Source organism: Chiloscyllium plagiosum, chromosome 13 (assembly GCF_004010195.1).
Source record: "Chiloscyllium plagiosum isolate BGI_BamShark_2017 chromosome 13, ASM401019v2, whole genome shotgun sequence".
Taxonomy (NCBI): domain Eukaryota; kingdom Metazoa; phylum Chordata; class Chondrichthyes; order Orectolobiformes; family Hemiscylliidae; genus Chiloscyllium; species Chiloscyllium plagiosum.
This window is the reverse complement of record NC_057722.1, coordinates 21,458,686-21,478,428: the sequence shown is the minus strand read 5'-3', so window position 1 is coordinate 21,478,428 and position 19,743 is coordinate 21,458,686. Positions and strand designations below refer to the sequence as shown.

General features: G+C 40.3%; 1 protein-coding gene across 1 annotated transcript in view; it reads left to right on the top strand.

Moving 5' to 3' along the window:
- clstn2a (calsyntenin 2a) overlaps positions 1–19,743 on the top strand; it is a 543,177-nt gene that overhangs the window by 417,049 nt on the left and 106,385 nt on the right. Inside the window, exon 10 of the mRNA XM_043702948.1 lies at positions 479–600. Coding sequence (XP_043558883.1) covers positions 479–600 — 122 coding nt within the window. The remainder of the gene's footprint in view (positions 1–478; positions 601–19,743) is intronic.

The following is a 19,743-nucleotide window of genomic DNA, read 5'->3' as shown; positions in this document are numbered from 1 at the left end:
CCCATTGGCCCATAATTATATTTAATCAGCATGCAACATTTTAATTTCCAAAAGTGAAATGCCATATCTGCCTTATCATCTGTCATAACACAAACAAAGAAGGAGGTGTACACAATTTAAGTCATAGAGATCTGGTTATTTTTATATTTTTCTGTATTTCCTTATTCTGTATTAAACCCATTTTCCTAACTGTAATTCATTCCCATACTGACATTAGCGTCTCCATAATATAAGGTAAATAAAAGTTTGGTTTCAAATCCTATCCAGTTGGTATTATAAAAAATATTTTTTGTTGTTTGTTCGGGTTGGTTCACCACATCACTGTATTTTCTCCATTTGGTCTCATGGCTTTCTTTGATCATCAGACCCAAAAGCATGTTCTGTAACTTTGCCAATCTGTATTGGTTACTTTGAATGAAGGGTTATAACTTTAAACAGTGCAGGATTCCCACTGACTCACTTTTCCTTTTGCCTTCAGAGATGAATCGGCACCACTACGCGCTCTATGTTCACAACTGTCGGCTCGTATTTCTGCTGCGTAGAGATTTTGATCAAATTGACACTTTTCGTCCAGCTGAGTTCCACTGGAAACTGGAGCAGGTAAGCGAGTTATTTGGCCATTAATACTGAAGAGAAAAAAACAAGATGCATATGACAAATATAACAGATTGAATTATTTTGTTTGAAGGAAACTTCGAACTGGTGTAAATTAAACTGATTAATTGGTATTATCTTGCATCTGTGGTATGCAGAATGCATCAATTCACCGCAACTTATAAGAGAGGTGTGAGCCCGCTATTTTCATAGCTGCAAATGAGCATCCAATCCCCAGAGCCCCCACAGAATTTTCCAACTCATGCAGTTGTCAGGAGACAATATTTTCAACTCATATTCTGAAGTGATTTAGTGCAGTGCAGCAGTTGGTGGGATGGTGTATGTACACAGTGAACTAGCAAAACAAAACCTGATATTGTTAGCTTAGTGATGATTTTGGTACATTATTTCTTTCGTTTTTGATCACCATTGCCTACTCGACCACCAAGTAACTTTTTTCTAAGATGGCTTTTTATGTTGTTAATCATTTGAAGGCTCCAAAGTATTTCAGTGACCCTGAAGTGAGTCTTCATTTGTTCCTCCTCCCTCTCCATGTATTTGATTAATGTGGCCTTTCTACTGCCAACACATCTGATGGTGTGAGTCCAAGATGATAAACTCAGTGTGTGGAAAATCATGTTTTCTGAGAGTACTTTGATACTTAGCATCTGTGCTACCATGCTGCCTCTTTGAAACTATGTAATTATTATAGAGCTGTATAGCACCGGAGTAGCCCATTGCTGTCATCATGTTTCAGACAGCTCTTTGTAAGCGCTGTCTTCCTCTTGGCAAGCAAATTTTCCATTTCTAGTAAAAGAAGATTGTGATGTCCTGGTAATCTCACTGGACTATAATCCTAAAGCACTGAGAACATTGTTTCAGATTCCATTTTGACAGTGGATGGAATTTAAATTCAGTGAATTAATCTGGAATTGAAATGGGTCAGAGCAATGGTAGACACAAAGCTATTGCGAATGGTTTTAAACGTCCACGTAGTTCACTGATATCCTTTAGAGACAGACGACCTTTCCTGGTCTGGTCTACAGGTGATTCCTTAACTGGTTCTCAAATGATCTAGTGAGCTATTCAGTTCACAAGCAAATGGGAATGGGGAGCAAATGTCAGCCTCATCCCATGAAAAAATAACGAGTAAATAAATCTAATTTCATTTAGGAGGATGACACAATATTCTGTTATCAATCTCCCCAATGAGATTATTCAATATGTGTCGATAGAGGTGTCTTAAGATTACAGCAAGAAGCAAACAGAAGGCCAAGAATGTAAAATAATATTTTATAGCAGTTTTTATTTGAGCACTCTGATTAAGACCATTTTGTCAACTACTGAAATAACTGTTCATATGATTGAATTTCCATTTCACTATATGCTGTTGCCTCAGGCTGAATTTTGCACAGAGAGAAATTCTCGCAACAGATTTGTTGCTTTAAATTCATGAGCTTTTAGATAAATTATTTTATTATGACTTAGAGTATTTCATTTAATGGCTGCCAGCTTCACACTTACATACATCAGCATTGAAATCGGAGATTGCTGCCTCTATTATCCGAGGTTTCATGAAGCACTGTGGTGTATAAAACATTATGAGGGTGATTTATCATTTTCAGGATACTTTGGGCACATGGTGGGTGAAGCAATCCCATTATCTGCAGGTGGTCCCATCAATTTTGGTGATAAGGACTCATTTAAGTAAATCCGTTGCGCTGCTCCTGTTGAATGAGTGCTGATTCAGGGAAGGGAAAGGTCGGAGTAGAAAATTCAGCATCCCTACACAAAGGTGAGATACCAGGAAGATCTTAAAGAACAGGAAGGTCATCCTGCTGAAGTGGTGGAGTTGACCAGTAGCTGGAAAGGTATTATTTGTGATCTTGGCACATCAAAAGGTTTTCTTTTTAAAAAAAGATGTTAGGCTAATGTTTTCAAAGTGAACTCACCTAGTCATTCAGGTGTAAACATAAATTGCAATAAGGTTTGTAACGTATTTGGGTACCTGGCTGAAATATATGGAGCCTGTTTCTAGCAAGGAGAAAGTGAGGACTGCAGATGCTGGAGATCCGAGTCAAGAGTGTGGTGCTGGAAAAGCACAGCAGGTCAGGCAGCATCCGAGGAGCAGGGTTATGCCTGAAACGTTGATTCTCCCGCTCCTCGGATGCTGTATGTGGTGCTGTGCTTTTCCAGCACCACACTCTCGACCCTTTGTCTAGCAAGGCTGTCAATATTGAGGTCCCCTTGAAATTCTCAAATGTTGGAAGATCAGTGGAAACATAACATACACTTTCTTTTACAACCTTCGTCTTGTTTCTGTTCTGTGTCTTCTCAGGTGGGAAAGGCTGCAATTAGGTAAAAACTGACTCTGCTTCTTACTTCTCACACATTGTTTTGTTCTTGATGATCCAGCAATTTAGCACATTCAGACAACAAAAAACCTGATAAAGTGCAAGAAGTTTTGTTTTTTCCTGGGCTGTTGATATCTATAATTTTCCTTATTTATACCACAGCCCAAGTTTCAGAGTATCAGAATTAATATGACAACAACTTAATTAAAAAAAATGAATGGCCTGTCATCCACTGTCTCCCCCTCCCCAACATTCCCATTCTCAGGGCTTGATGGACTCCATTGTGAAACATCAGGGCATGGTAAACCATTTCTGGAATCCTTTGAGCCTGACAGAGCCTGTCCACATCCCTGGGCCTGGCCAATCACAGTGTGGAACTCAACCTCCTTCAACAGTCCCGGAACTCCTGGGCCCGGCGGCATCTCTGCAGAGCAACTTGAGTCTGTTGGACACCTGCCTCCGCATCCCTGCCATTTCCAGATCTCTTGCTGAACCCCAAAGCTTCCAGAATCCACACCCCTGCACCTCAGATCGTTTGGACCCCACACCCCTGCACCCCAGGTCTCTTGGACCCCACACCCCTGCACCCCATGTCTTTTAGACCCCACACCCCTGCACCCCATGTCTTTTGGATCACACACCCCTGCACCCCATGTCTTTTGGACCCCATACCCTTGAGAGAGCCAGCATCTCTCACAGTGGAGGTGCCCTTTGAAGAAAAATTTTAAAGACTACAGTTGACAGGCCACTGAAGTGCAAGGGCACTGAATGGCCACAGCGGTATGGGTCAGACTGCATTCCCACAGCAGGATTTCAACGTGATATCCTACCCTTCTGTCTGCAGCTGGGAGGGAGATATGTAAAAGGGTATCACTTCATTGCTTAGTATTAGCACAGACACTGAAGTTCTTGTGATTTTTATGTTTGTAAATAGCAGGAGCTTTGATAAATGTCTATTGAATCTTCCAATACTGTGACTAGTTCTTATGTTACTGCAATTAACACGAAAATGAACTCATTGGGTATCAATGCTTCACTGTATATAAAGGTCCATCTCTGCATCTGTGGCAGGTTGTGAGAGCATTTCCACTGGATCCCCTGCCCCATGCTACCAGAGTGACACCACCTCATTTAACTGGCAGCACCATCACCTCACACTGCTTCACTGTCAACAAAATACATTTAGCACTGTCAAGTTGCTCTTAACATCTTGTTTAACAATGCAACTGAGAAGATATCTCAGCAGTATGACTGTGTCCAGAGCCATTTGAGCACTGTTCCCATTCTATCTTGCTGCCCAATTCCCTATCAGCAAGAGTTTCTTGAAAATAGAATAATGAGAATGGTACTAATCATTTCCAGGTAATACTGATCAGCAGGTTTCTCAATCACAAGCCCCATTTCTCCTGTTCAGAAGAACCTTCCCATTCAACACTACTCTGTGTGGAGATTGGCCAGATTGACCTGGTAGAATGCGATCAAGTCTTATCATTCAAGAGTTCTACATTGATATCAGCCAGTATTGCCCCTCTCCCTGTTATAATGAGATGGAGTGCTGTTCACTGGGTGAGAGAGTTAGAAAACTCACCCCTACCAGACAATACTGCCTAAATGACAGTTATGAAAGTCTTAGCTAGATTGTGTGGTTTACCAGCAAACATGTCTGCATATTAAAAGTAAGAGAAACCACTGAAAACTAGTTTCATTTTGTAATTCGCTGTTAATATTAACTTTTTTTTTCAATTCAACCCATTCACAGATGCCTCCCGGTTCAAAGGCAGGGACACTGCCAGTTTGCCATAGAGAAGTGTTACCTATTACTTGGACTACATGCAAATTATCTTTACAATGGCTTGTAAAGTTGGATTGCATTTCAGTGTGCCATTTCCCTTTTCTTAAGTATAAGCCAGCATTATAGTGTCCGCTGTTTTTGCAGTAGGCTTTATCCAAACCACACTTTTCTTACGAGCAATTCAGGTTCATTATTCAGTTCCCTAAAAATTCAATCTGACAAAATTTCAATATTAATAACTCAACAGGGTAAGTAATCAGTACAAAGTGTGAAGCCTGGTAAAGGATTCACATCTAAAGCTGTTGATTGTATTCCTTCTAAAAATGCTTGCATTTTTAATCTTCTGATTAGAATACGTCTTCCGAATTTTCTTTAGAGTACTCGATTTTTTAAAAAGAATTTTCAATAAACCCTCCCTTTAGATATTGTTTTATTCTGTACAGTTTTGTTGGATGAAGAAGTGAGTCATTATTAGTTATTCGAATCACTGATAATTGCTGGATTAACTCACAAGTAAAGTAAAAGGGGGAGTCCCGAGGGTGGTGATGTGTGACTTCACAGGACAGTAAATGAATCAAACTCAGGCTGGGCCCCCCCACCGGAATTAGATCCAAGTACAAAACTGCCTTGAATCCAGGATGTAATTAGTCAGGTGCAGCTCAGAGGATTCAAACAGAGAGATTAAAATCACAGAGCTGATGAAGTCAGCCAGCTCTGCCCAGCTAAACAGATGACTGCCATGTCTGAACCATATAAGCTACTGCTGAATATCTGACCTAAAAAAGAACCAGCACTGCAATAGCAATAAAAAGTGTGCATAATTAACATTCCAAAGGGATTGCTATAAACACAGAATAAAACAAATGAGTTTGAATCTACCAAAACATGTTCGTAACATTAATGTAAGAAATCCTGGATTGTAGCTAAAAACTAAAATTATTAAAATGCAATGAGGATAATTGCTGACAATTAGATTATATGATAAAGTTCAAGCAGTGAAGAAGTACCTTTGTTGATCTCTCCAATGTTCTCTCTCTCTCCTCCCCCTCTCTAAGCAAGCTTTGTCATTTAATGATTACATCAATAGGACATCAGAGAAAACTCACTCAAGGGAAATATGCATAAACAATACTTTGAGTAATTAATTGATGGCTTCAATTTACTGCAGTTTTATGAGTTCTACCTCTGGAATTGAGAACAGTCACTCAGGTGCAATGTATTTAATTTGATTTACCACTTCGATTAAACCAATTAAATTTATAGAAAAAACTTTGTATAGACATCTTATGTGCGGAGTATCAATGTCTACATTTAAAATCAACAAAATGATGAAATGTACTAAAGAAGCTGCCTGTTGACATAGGGGTCGTGCAACTATCTAGTGGGCAGTCAATTGGGGTAGCAATGCAATTTTACCAAATCAGAGAGTCTATATTAAATTCTACATAATCCAGTAATTATATAAATGAAGGAAAAAGTAATAATGTGAAAATTGGGTAGAATGTTTATAAGGGGAGTTTGTGTTTATAACAAATCAGCAACATTCAATTTGCATGTTATGAGCTTTACTACTTGGAAGAGTCAGGACAAATTTAAAGTTTATATTAAAATACTGATTCTATTGTATAGAATATCTTTAAAATGTGGTTCATAATATAATTCAAGAATATAGGTGAAAGATTTAGTAATTTCACCACTGGAGGTTATTTGTCAATAATTTTTCAGGTGGATGTAATTTATTGTATGAATATTCCACAGAAAGATCACTTATTTCCAGGAATCATCAATAATTTTTGATGGTTAACTTTCCATATGAGATGCTTTGCCTTTGTTTGATAGTCTTACTGGATTATTAGTAAGGTATCAAAATGTTAATGTAGGCAACAACAACTGTAATGAACTGGAACATAACAAAGCCACCCCAAAGCATTTCATAGTGTTAAGCAAAATTTTACATGAGTCAAATGAAGAGGTATTTAAGGCCAGTGGCCCGAAGCTTGGCCAAAGACGTAAGGTTTAAACAATGGTTTAAAGGAGGAGAATGCTGGAGAGATGGAGGTGGCTTCTGGGGACACATCCAAAACTTAGGATCCCAGTAATTGAAGCCATCTGTGCTGGAGTTGGGAAAATTGAAGATGCTCAAGAGGTCAGACTTAGACAAATGCAGAGATCTTGAAGGGTTGTGAGGATGGAAGGAATTACAGAGATTGAGGAGAGTGAAACCCTGGTGAAATTTCTAAAATCAGGCATTGTTAGACTTGGGCCCAGTATGGCTCAGCAAAATTGGTGGTCATTATTGAATAAATTTGTGCCAGTTAGGGTATGCAAGATTGGTTTTGATGAGCTCAAATTTATAAAAGGTGAAAAGTGGAAGGCAGACAGTGTTTTACCATGTCATCAGATATATTCCTAGTTTCCCTCTTCTCAGGCCTTCCAACATTCCAGACATACCGCTAACCCCCTGTCTCCCACTGCCTCTACTACTCACCCTTTACTCATTCCTGATCATCTAACTTGCAGCTTACTGTTCAACATCCCCCCCATCTCCAACAGTCCCTAACCCTTCAATTTCTCCGAGCTTCCAAACCCCCACTACTAATATCTATAAAGTAACTGCATGAGAGAACTTAATGACAGTGAAATTTAATCTGATGATCTATATGATGAATTATTAAAACACATGGCCATGGTGATAATAGATGTATTGGTGGTGATCTTTCAAACTTCTGCAGACACTGGAATGTTCCCTGGAGACTGGGTTTTCCTGACGCCTTGTTTGGCAAATTTGGTAAGATCGCAACCAGCCTATTAATGAGGTACGGTGGGCCATCATTGAGGGGCCTACCAAGGAATAGTTACTGGCCATTGGCAATTCTCCACTATCTGACAAGATTCTCACTATGCTGCTTGTGAAAAATGTAGAAGATGGGGCAGGATGATTTTGACACATGGGGATGCGCCTCACCAAACATATCTCTCAATTCTACCGTACATCTTACCGTAGACCACACCACACAGACCCCTATGAGATTCAACCTGTTGTCTTCCATGGTTCAATTTCTGAATGCTAATCATGGTCTTCTCTGAAGTCAACGGTTATTTAAGAAGATATCAGAAGCTGCAAAAACTTGAATAATATGTTATGGACCAGGCCAGACACCTCAAAATATTTTAAGCTAACCCAGGCACTAACTTTTCCTTATTTTAAAGGTAGCTATGAAGAGGGTATTCCTGGTATGATGCAACTGGTCCAACCACTCTGAATTAAGCAAAGCACAATTTATTTAGTTGAAACATGAATAAAAGGAAGCAGAATTTAGAATAATTTGACTACTTAACTGTTCTAACACAGTAACATCCTATAAACACACCCCTTTCCAAAAGGTAAATTTGAACACAGATTCGTACAGGCAGGAGGGAAATCTCCAGAGAGATTTCAGAGAAGGTCAGTTAGGAATCATTTACTGAAGCTTGCAATACTCCTAGACACAAACATCTTGCGTCTGCTACAGCTAAAAAAAACCTAGAAAGCCTGGACTGGGAGAACTGGCCATATCACTTTCATTGTACAACTGTTCTGAAAAAATACTAAAGACCTCCTCTGATTGTTGACTTACACTGTTTCTCATAGCCATTTTGGCACCACTGCCATTACAACCACTCATCAAAAAAAAGTACCAGACAAAATAACCTTTTTAAAGTGATAGCATCATCACAAATGGCACTTCCTCCATTTTCAGTAGCTTAGGGGTTAGGGGTTAGGTTAGGGGTAAATGTAGGGGTATGGGTGGGTTGCGCTTCGGCGGGGCGGTGTGGACTTGTTGGGCCGAAGGGCCTGTTTCCACACTGTAACTAATCTAATCTAATCTAATCTAATCTTAAGGAGCGTGGAAATTATTTTTTGAAAAATAAAGTCCCTCTCTTGGTTAATTACCAAAAAGACATAATTGAGTGCAACATTTCCAATGTCTGTTGTCTACATTTTTTGGACAGTGTCCAAGTTCTCAAATGCTTTTCTAGAGATTTCACTGAACTCCTTGTGGTATCAGAAATGACAGAACAAGAGTTCTGATTATTACTCTGAACGTTTCAAAGAATTAATCTCTTTGGTTAAAGTCTTTGAATTGTCAGTTAAATGTGTGATCACATATTAACATATACTAATACACTGCTCATTTGAAAGGAATGGTATCTGAGGATACTTTTTTTCTATTAACAGCACAAAAGTCAATAGACCAGTTTGAATATTATTAAGCACAGGAGCTGTAGAAAAGTCCATTTATCATTAAATGAGAAAGAATGCCTAAGGGATGTGCTTTCCCAAGCAAAAAAAAAGTCTTAGCTTTGACTTCATTAGTCATTTTTCCTCTCATAGTGATCTATCATTACAAGTCTGTTTATACACCTGGTACCCAGCTGATAACAGGGTTCCTGGGGAAGTACTTATGCATCCCAGAATGGTTCCATTGAGCTAATCGAAAATTGGTGATCTGGCTTATTTCGAGGTGCTGCTGTTGAGATTGCGAAACTTATTCCTAGCTGGGGTTCTGTTGTGTGTGTGTGTGTGTGTGTGTGTGTGTGTGTGTGTGTGTGTGTGTGGTGTCCGTCTTGTGTGTCTCTGTCGCATTTACACGTACTATATTTTAAATTGGCAATTGAACATCTCATGCACAGTTACATAGCTATTTTGATTAAATATTTAGAACATACACAAATGAATGCCTTTCCTTTGTGAACAGTCATTCATAAACAGTATATTAAGGACTTAGTAGACAGGAAAATCATACAAAAGTCACATATTTTAGAAGAGAAGCAACTCATTGGAATCTATTCCTATTTGCTCTCAGGGTATTGAAATCATTTGTTCTTGCCAGACTGAATTGATCTTACAGAAGCATACAAATACAGTGTCTTTCAGAGATTTAATTATTTCGTCACAAAGAATAGATAAGAATTCAAATTGGATCTTGCAAGAGTCTCCAAGTGTCTGTGGTAATAGGGAGTTGAACCAGAATGGCTCCCTAATACAACTTCATCCCCAGGAGGTTCCAAAAGCAAGTGGATGGGCAATTTCTAAAACAACAGGCTCTATTGAAGGTGACTTTCCAAATTTGCCTGAATTAACAAGTGTTGGGAAGGCAACATCCCATTAGCTATCCAGTCGTCATTGGACCTAGCAATTCCATTCTTCAGGAAGGATTGCAGTTAAGGAAGGCTGTTCCTTCAATCTTAGTCAGCCTATTAGAGGGGCTTACCTGATATTCCCTATTGCTTTTGAATGTTTCACTTTTTGAGTTTTAACATCTGTGACATTTCGATCCCTGAAGCCTTAGCACTATCCTCTTCTCCCAATGATGCTGTAGAACAGCACCACTATTTTTGGGCCAGCAGCATTTATATTCCACTCACTACCTTTAATTAGGAAGCAAATCCAGAGGTGGCTCGTTATGAGACTGCCTCCAGTAAGTGTCAAGCCAGTCCCGCTGCTGGGAAGGGTAGCTTCTGGACCCCAATTTGGTCCAGATCAGTGTCCCAATGCCCCCGTTCTTTCTATTAAGATCTAAAGGAACTAGGAGTTATTTGTCTTCACACATTGTGGCTTTCCAAAGATTAGTTCCTTCAGGCAAAACTCATCCATTCTTCCTCCTGTTGATTTTAAAGTTTAGTGAGAATCATAATGCATATCTCTTATTTAATAGTCTGTTAAGACAATAGTGTCTTAAGTTGGTTTTACTGATTCCAGCAGTTACCAGCTACCTTTGCTCAACTAATTAAAGTCTGTTAAATGGTCCTGTATACTCCTCGTCATCAATTTGCAGTTTAACGTAGTTTTGTCTTTATTAAAATTTTCTCTTGCATTAAAGTTCTTGTTGTTAACGGTGTTTGGAACAGAATGTTCCCTCAAAAGAACCATTTAGAATATAGATTAATGTTGGATACAAATGCTACATTCAGTTGTGAGCTGTCTTTCAGTGAGCTGTCTTGCAAGTGACTGAAGGAAAAACATTTGACACATAATCACGGGTGTCACACAATATAGGAAGTACTTGTGGACTAGAATATCCTTCATCTTGCTCTCATTGGTCAGCATGCTGGTTTGCAGGTATTTTTAGATGTAAATTGAAACATTTTCACCCTGGTTAAGTTTGATACAAGAGAAAGATTTAGTATTATCAAATAAGGATCTTGCTACCTAACCAAACCTTATTGATCCCAGCATGTCGATTAATAGTGTCATTATGTTTCTACTTCTGAGAAGGATTCCTGTTGTCAAGTACTTACACAAGATAGTTTAGTGTTCTGAAATTGAAACTAATACTGCAAAAATGGTTCATTAATTCCCCTTTCAGTTTGTGCTGTAGATTTACCAAGTAAGTAACAAGTGCTTTAGCTGGAGCTATACTAATATCTTGTTTTGTCATGTAGATTAAAGTTAATTATTTCAAAACAAATCCATATGCCTTGGGTCTTCAGGTCTGACTTAAGTATTCTGTCTAGGATTTCCAACCCTCCCGGATTCCCTGAGAGACTACTGGATTTGTCATCAATCTTTCAGCAGTTTTCTGAAAGCAATTTGAGAGATTTTAAACACCGGAGGTTCACTGACTGGAAAGTCTCAGTTTGGTAAATGTGACCAAGATTTGAGGTTGCACATTTGAGTGAGTGTGCTTACCAAGAGAAACCTGCCCCAGCTGGGCTAGTCCTGAGCCGCAGTTCTGTTGCAGACCCCACTGCCACACTGAACACTTCTAGCCCAAGTTAGAAATCCTGATTCTGACAGCTATAATGACATAAGGGGGTGTTGCGGGGAGGTAAAACATTTCTGTGGTCACCTATTTGAAGTTCAGCCTCTGCAGATATTCCTCCTACTCTTTGGAGTCCCTGGGTGAGTAAGATCACCCCTTCACCTCATGCTCCTCGCTTTATGGACATCTTTTCTGTTCTCTGTGATGCTGCAGTCTAGGGGGAACTGCAGTTAGATCTGTCTTGAGTGGGAAGAAGTGCCTTTCAACTCCACCCCTTCCAGAGCTCCAATACTGTTACCTTCATGGCGAAGGAATATCTCATCATCCCCTCCAACATCACTGCACTTTCACTACTTCACAACAGCAAACAGAAAGCACAAGGCCCCTCTCCTGAAAATGGAATAGTGTAATGACCAGGCCAAAGATCAAGGTTCCCCAGGATCCCCAGGTTTTTATGGTTCCAGATACGATACACTGAATAAGCAAGCTCTGGGGTAAGAAGGGATGCACGCGCGCACACACACAAACACACACACACACACCGCCCGCCCGCTCACATTTGTGAGTGTATTTCTCTCAGGCCAAATGGATTTTTTTTAAAAGGAACCAATTTAATCAGCTTTTTGAGCTAATAAAGAGCGACTTTATTAGTTACTAAACGCAAAAACAAATAACAGCACAAAACCCACATAAATTACAAATGGAAAGGAAGCCCAAAAACATTTTCAAGGATGTATGGTTCATTTGTGAGCAATACATTGTGGAACATTGACAGTTGAACAGTTGATGTTAGATGTTCTTGGCATTTATGATTTAGTTGAAATGTTTGGTCCTGTTTTCTTTGGACTGTGGCTGGCTAGCAGCATACAGAGCATGAGAGTCCTTCAGTTGTCCTGTTTCCTTCTGATTGGCTTGCAGGCTAACTGGCTTCTAACGCTCTGAGAAATTGAAACCTTTACCTGCAATATTGGGGTGAACAGTGGGTGGTTCTTCAGCTCTGACTTTCAAGCAATTTAGTGCTTGAATCCAAACTAGCAGACCATTGGTCTCAAACACATACACAGACCAGGAGATTACACTTCATTCCTCAGAGATTACACTTAATTTTGCAGTGCATTTCTCCTGTATAAGTGCTTTCCTCGTAATTTTCCTTGGCACTTTGTCAGATGTGACATTCCAGAGTCTGTCTCCCTCTCCCTCTTCTTCTCCCTCACCCTCTCTCCCTCAAAGTATTTCTCCAAACAACCACTGAATTTACACACTCACTAATTTGTTTCACTATAGCAGTCTTTTTTGAAAAAAAACATGTGCTGGAATTAAACATTTGATATGTCTGTAAGTCATAACAGTGATGATACATTTACATAGGGCTGCTGAATAATCTTTTGGGCAGTAGAATGCTGTGTTTTAGAGAAGCCTTATCCCTAAGAATAAATAATGAAGTAAGAAAGCTATTTAAAAATCAATAACAAATGAACCTTGGAATTAATGCTGATCAATATCAGAGGTGGCAATCGTAAAGAGGGATCTCAGTTCTGCCTCGGACTTTCAGTTTCTAATCTCTTAATGAGTTGGTAAAAATCAATGAAAATGTATTTTTGATTTTGTTTTTACAAGAAAACTAGTCAATCTCCTAACACAGACCTCAAACCCATGACCCAGGGATTGCAGGTGAAATGAACTAGTCAGCTTGTGCAGGAATCCCTCGCACCCAGACGCGATTATAATAATATCACTGACTTATTGGCTCATGCACCCAGGTTGAAACTGCAGCTGAGACTTTCAAGCAGTGTCAGGACTTACAGTGAATATGATTTATTGATGCTAAAATTTACAAACAATTGCTCTTATGCATCCCAAGTATCAAATAGATAAATTGAAACCCAAGTAGTGGATTGAATATTAGCATTGTTAATGCACTTAAGGCACCATGAGCCTTTAGTCAACCACAATAGTAAGTCCTGAAATTGAATTTAGTAAGTCTGACAGTTTACCAATAAAAATCCAGCTGGTTCATCAATAGCCATGGATAAGTAAGTGTTTCATCCATCCAGGGTCTGGGCTAAAAACTTACACACAAGGAACAAGAGTAGGCCCCTCGACCCTGTGAGCTTTCATCACCATTCAACACACACACACATACACACACACACACACACACTCTCTCTCTCTCTCTCTCTCTCTCTCTCTCTCTCTCCCTTAAAAGCATTTGAAGATTCTGCATCTACTTTCTTTTGAGGAAGGGATTTCCAAAGACACTCAAACATGCATGAGAAAGAAAATGTTTCCTCATCTCTGTCTTAAATCAGTGACCTTTTATTTTTATACTGTGACCTCTAGTTCTAGATTCTGCAATGAGAGGAATCACCTTTTTGACATATAATCTTGTATGTTCCAATTAAGTCACTTATGATTCTTCTCAACTGCAAAGGATACTGAGTGGCTATTGCCCAAAACGTTGATTTTCCTGCTCCTTGGATGCTGCTTGACCTGCAGTGCTTTTCCAGCACCACTCTAATCTTGACTCTGATCTCCAACATCTGCGGTACCCACTTTCGCCTAGTGCAGAGGATGCTGGCCTGGCCTATCTAGTCTTTCCTCTTAAAGGTAGACAGGTATTAGTTGAATAAACATTCTCTGAATTGCTTTCAATGGAGTGGTATACTTCCATGAATACAGTGACCACAGCAGTCCAGATGTGGTCTCCCAATGTCCTGTATAATTGAAGCATAGCCTTCCTATTCTTGTATTCCATTCCCCTCACAACATTTCCACTTGCCTTTGTGACATCAGCAAATTTAGCTACCATATCATTGGCCCCTTAATCCAAATCATTTGAATTAAAGAACCACAAAATCATCATCCAAGTCCACCAAAGCATTTATATAAATTGTAAAAGGTTGAGTTCCAACACTGACCTCTATGGCACATAGCTCGCAGCATCTTTCCAGCCTGAAAAAGACCAATTTATTCCTATCCTCTGCTTCCTATTCACCAGCCAATCTTCTGTCCATGCCAAAATGTTACCCACTACACCATGAACTTTTATTTTCCAAATAACCTTTGATATGGCACCTTATCAAATGCCTTCTGGAAATATAAATACAATGCATATGGTTACCATTAATCTACAACAAAAGTGACTTCTTTGAAGAATTCCAATAAATTAAACTTGTCCCTTTGAAAAAAGTATGTTGGCTCTGCCTGATTACCTTGAACAAGTGCCCTGTTGAAATGTCTTTAATAATAGCTTTGAACATTTCCCTATGATAGACTTCAAGTTAACTGTAGTTTTTTTGCTTTCTGCTTCCCTCCCTTTTTGAATGAAGGAGTTACATTAGCTAAAGAAAGCCAATCCAAAGAAATCTTCATCAAATCTAATGAGGTTTGGAAAATTAAAACCACTGCATCAACTATTTTTCCATCAGGACCTGGGGGCTTGTCAACTTGCAGTTTCAGCAATTTGCTTGATACTTCTTTCCTGGTGATTGTAATTTTAGACTTCCTCCCTTGCAATTCCTGATTTAAAGCCATTACCAAGATTGTGCTTGTATTGCCTTTAGTGAAGACCGATACAAAATATTTGTTTAATTTTTTTCTGCCATCTCTATATTGCCCATTACCAATTCCCCATACTCATTTTCTGCTGACCGACACACAAGTATGGCTACACTTTATTACTGTGAAGTTGACATGTAATGCCCACTAATTAGTAAAATGCCTTGGTTATCTGTACAGCCTTGAAGGCCGACTGATTGCTGTTTTGCCAGGACATTGGAGGATAAATATCCAAAAGCAAAATACCGGGGTCCTGGAAATCCTTAGTACCGGTGGAGAGAGAAATAGAGTATCCTATTAGAATTGTGAGCTTTCATTGGAACTATACCCTGAATACAAATTTAAAAACTATTGTCACAATGAACTCATCTTAGGTCAAGTCTAATAGGGCTTTTGGGATGTAGTGGTTGTGTCCCTACCTCTGAGCCAGGAAGTCCTGCTTCAAGATGTGAAATAATATCTCTGAACACGTTGACTTCGAATATATCTAAATGCACCCTTCGTGATGCTGTATTCAAACTTATGTTAACCCTGAACTATCCTGATTGTTGTGTTAATGTTGGATTAGGTGATGCAGCAGACTCTTTAAGAATAGAATAGAGTAGCTTTTATTTGTCATTTCTACCATATACAACTGATACACTAAAAGCGAGACAGCGTTCCTCTAGTACCAAGGGTGCTGCATGTACAGCATAAACTACACAATCATACACGGCATAAAGTGCATAAGAAGTGCAAAACACACAAGTTACAGTGTAACAGAAGAATGATGGATAATGGGCATTTTTCTAGCAGCAAAAGAAAGAATTTCAGATTGGAAAGAGTCCGATTATAGTGTCTTAAGGAGCCTGATGGCTTGGGGAAGAAACTGTTGCACAGTCTGGCCGTGAGACACCGAATGTTCTGGTATCTTCTGCCAGATGGGGTGTGTGGGGTCTTCCATAATGCTCTTAGCCTTGCGGAAGCAGTGTGTGGTGTAAATGTCTGTCATGGAGGGAAGAGAGATCGCGATGATCTTCTGAGTTGTCCTCACTCTCCATTGTATGATCTTACGATCCAAGACAGTGCAATTCCCAAACCCTGCGCAGAAAGTAGAGGCACTGCTGGGCTTTCTTGGCTATGGAGCTGATGTTGAGGGTCCAGGTCAGATTCTCTGCCAGGTGTATGCCAAGAAATTTGGTGCCCTTCACGATCTCCACAGTTGTTGTCCAGCACAGAGTGGTTGCCCCGTGCCCTCCCGAAGTCAAGAGCCATTTCTTTCGTCTTGTCCACGTTAAGAGACAGGTATTTGATTCTGCACCAGTCCGTTAGCCACTGCACCTCCTCTATGCTGACTCGTCGTTCATGCTGATGAGACCCACTACAGTCGTACTGTCAGCGAACTTGATGATGCGAGTCAACCTATGCATCGCTGCACAGTCATGTGTCAGCAGGGTGAACCAACAGTGGATTTAGCACACAGCCCTGGGGGGCCCTCATGCTTAGTGTGATGGTGTTGGAGATACTGTTCCTGATCCGGAATAACTGAGGTCTCCCGGTCATCATTCTGCAAGTCAAATGCGTGTCTCTTGTTCAAGACAGGAACTGTCCAGGGAACAGGATTATCTCATTCACAAGAGCTTTGTGGGAATGTGAATAGTTGGTCGAAAATGGAGAAGATTCAATTCTAGGTGAATCTGACAATGCCAGCCCCTTTTCCCTAATGCTGAATTCATTGCAATGCATAATTAAAACAGTGGAAATATACAAACCTCTCCATGTAAGGATTTTGTTTGAAATGATAGGAAACTCTGGACTGACTTGCTGTCGAGATTGAGTAAAGTTCCAGCTAAAGGATTCAGTTGTATAATTTTTTGTTAACACTGGGAACAAAATGGTTTATTGAGTTTAACTGCAATAGTTTAATGGGTAAATGATACACATGGTGTGGTACTGCAGCACAGAACCTCTGGTTTGATCCTGAGTCTATTGGGCTGGTAGTCATTGTGCTACATTTTGGTCTCAGTGCCATTTGTTTAGAGTAAAGAAAGATATCATCTGCGATCCCTGGTGCTGGTGACTATCCAGTGATCTCTGATGGTTATCGTTTATTCTGATCTCCCAACAGTTTAGGCTTCAGTATCTAATACAACTAACATGTCATTTGCAAACATGTGCCTATGAAACTGTAGCCAGCGAGAGGGAAAAAACTTCTAAGGGAGAAAAGGGGAAGCAAAACAACCAAAAGGCACTATTGTTTAGCTTCTTTACACACTCAAACTTGAACACATTTTCTCATCAATAACATTCCAAGCCAAATAAATGAACTCTGTTTTCAGCAAAGATGTTTGCTTCATTTGGAATTCTATCCTATAAAGTAAGCAAACTTCCAGCAAAATACCTAGGATAAAGATAAAGGTTTTCTTGTGTTGAATACTCACATTTAATATTCTGCGGCTTTGTGCTCCTATGATTTGCATGAATGTCAGGAATATGCCTCAAATTTTAAACATTGCAGCAAATCTCACCAAACCACCTTGCTTTTTATAACCCCTTGACATTAAAAGAATATTATGAAAAGAAAATTGAACATCAGAAGACAGGAAATAGAAATAAATTTGTCCCTGATGGACAGACTAATGCAGAAAATGATCAGGAATCGTATCTTTCATTGTACAACTTTTTTCAGTGATAATATTTTCAAACAAGGTGCCTTGCTATTTTTATAGAAAAGATTCATATCTAATTATAGATTAGCTATTCAAGTACTATACAAATTGAAGAGTTCCATATTGGAATTGTAAAAGGTACACAACAGCTTCTGTAAGTAATCAAGTTTACTACCTTGAGATTTTGGGAACTATTCTCTCCTATGACCCAGTTTTCAAAACTTAATGGGTAAGGATACGGTACATAAAAACCATTCCCCACTGTAATGAGTATTATAAGAGGACCTAAGTGAGGTATAATCCTATGTGCATAGTGCTCTGTCCTATTACCATTATTTTATAGGTCTCAGAGATAGAGCACAGTCTTCCCTCTGGTATTGAATCATTAATGATGTAAACTTCAAACAGAAGTAAAGCATGCAAAATTTATGAGCATATGCTAACATGCTTTTATTTGTTGCCATTATTTCTCAAGTAAACTTTAAAGATCATCTCCAATATACAAAAATGCAATTCAAATCATGTCCTGAAGCAAATCTTTTCGTTTCCATTTAAATGCACGTTAACAGCCAAATTGGAAGAACAAACTGGCCAGAGCAGAAATCCATTTTTTTTCTGAACCAACTCACTTCAGGAACTAAGTTGTTCGATCTGTTATAGGTTTTTTTGATCCTGCAAGAGCACAGGATTATCTCTGAATTCCAGTTCTTCAGATTCCATTTCCCTACTTCTTTCTAAGTTTCCATTCATCCTTCTGCTCTTATACAGCACTGTTGATGCTGCTTTAAGATGTAAGCCATTACACATTCAGGGTTGTTTACTTTACCAGCTCTCTCTAAGTTTCAAGTGATGTGCATTCAGACTCAGAGACTCGTGGACATTTACAGCACAGAGGACATCATTTGGTTGATTGCACCTCGATCTCTTCATAGCCAACTGCCGCCGCGACATTAACCACCTCAACCTCTCCACCCCTCTCACCCACTCCAACCTCTCACCCTCGGAACCCGTCCGTTTCTACCTCCTGCCCAAAATCCACAAACCTGACTACCCCGACCGACCCATTGTCTCAGCCTGCTCCTGTCCCACCAAACTCATCTCTGCATACCTCGACACGTTCCGGTCCCCCTTAGTCCAAGAACTCCCCACCTACGTTCGGGACACCACCTATGCCCTCCACTTCCTCCAAGATTTTCGCTTCCCCGGTCCCCAACGCCTTATCTTCACCATGGACATCCAGTCCCTGTACACCTCCATCCCCATCACGAAGGACTCAAAGCCCTCCGCTTCTTCCTTTCCCGCCGTACCAACCAGTACCCTTCCACTGACACCCTCCTTCGACTGACTGAACTGGTCCTCACCCTGAACAACTTCTCTTTCCAATCCTCCCACTTCCTCCAAACCAAAGGAGTAGCCATGGGCACCTGCATGGGCCCCAGCTATGCCAACAGTCCATCTTCCGCAGCTACACTGGCACCACCCCCCACCTTTTCCTCTGCTACATCGATGACTATATGGCTCCCACGAGGAGGTTGAACAGTTCATCCACTTTACTAACACCTTTCACCCTGACCTCAAATTTACCTGGACCGTCTCAGACTCCTCCCTCCCCTTCCTAGACCTCTCCATTTCTATCTCGGGCGATCGAATCAACACGGACATTTACTATAAACCGACCAACTCCCACAGCTACCTAGACTATACCTCCTCCCACCCTGCCCCCTGGAAAAATGCCATCCCATTCTCCCAATTCCTTCGTCTCCGCTGCATCTGCTCCCAGGAGGACCAGTTCCAATACCGTACAACCCAGATGGCCTCCTTCCTCAAGGAGCACAATTTCTCCCCAGACGTGATCGACGATGCTCTCCACCGCATCTCCTCCACTTCCCGCTCCTCCACCCTTGAGCCCCGCCACTCCAACCGCCACCAGGACAGAACCCCACTGGTCCTCACCTACCACCCCACCAACCTCCATATACAGCGTATCATCCGTCGTCATTTCCGCCACCTCCAAACGGACCCCACCACCAGGGATATATTTCCCTCCCCTC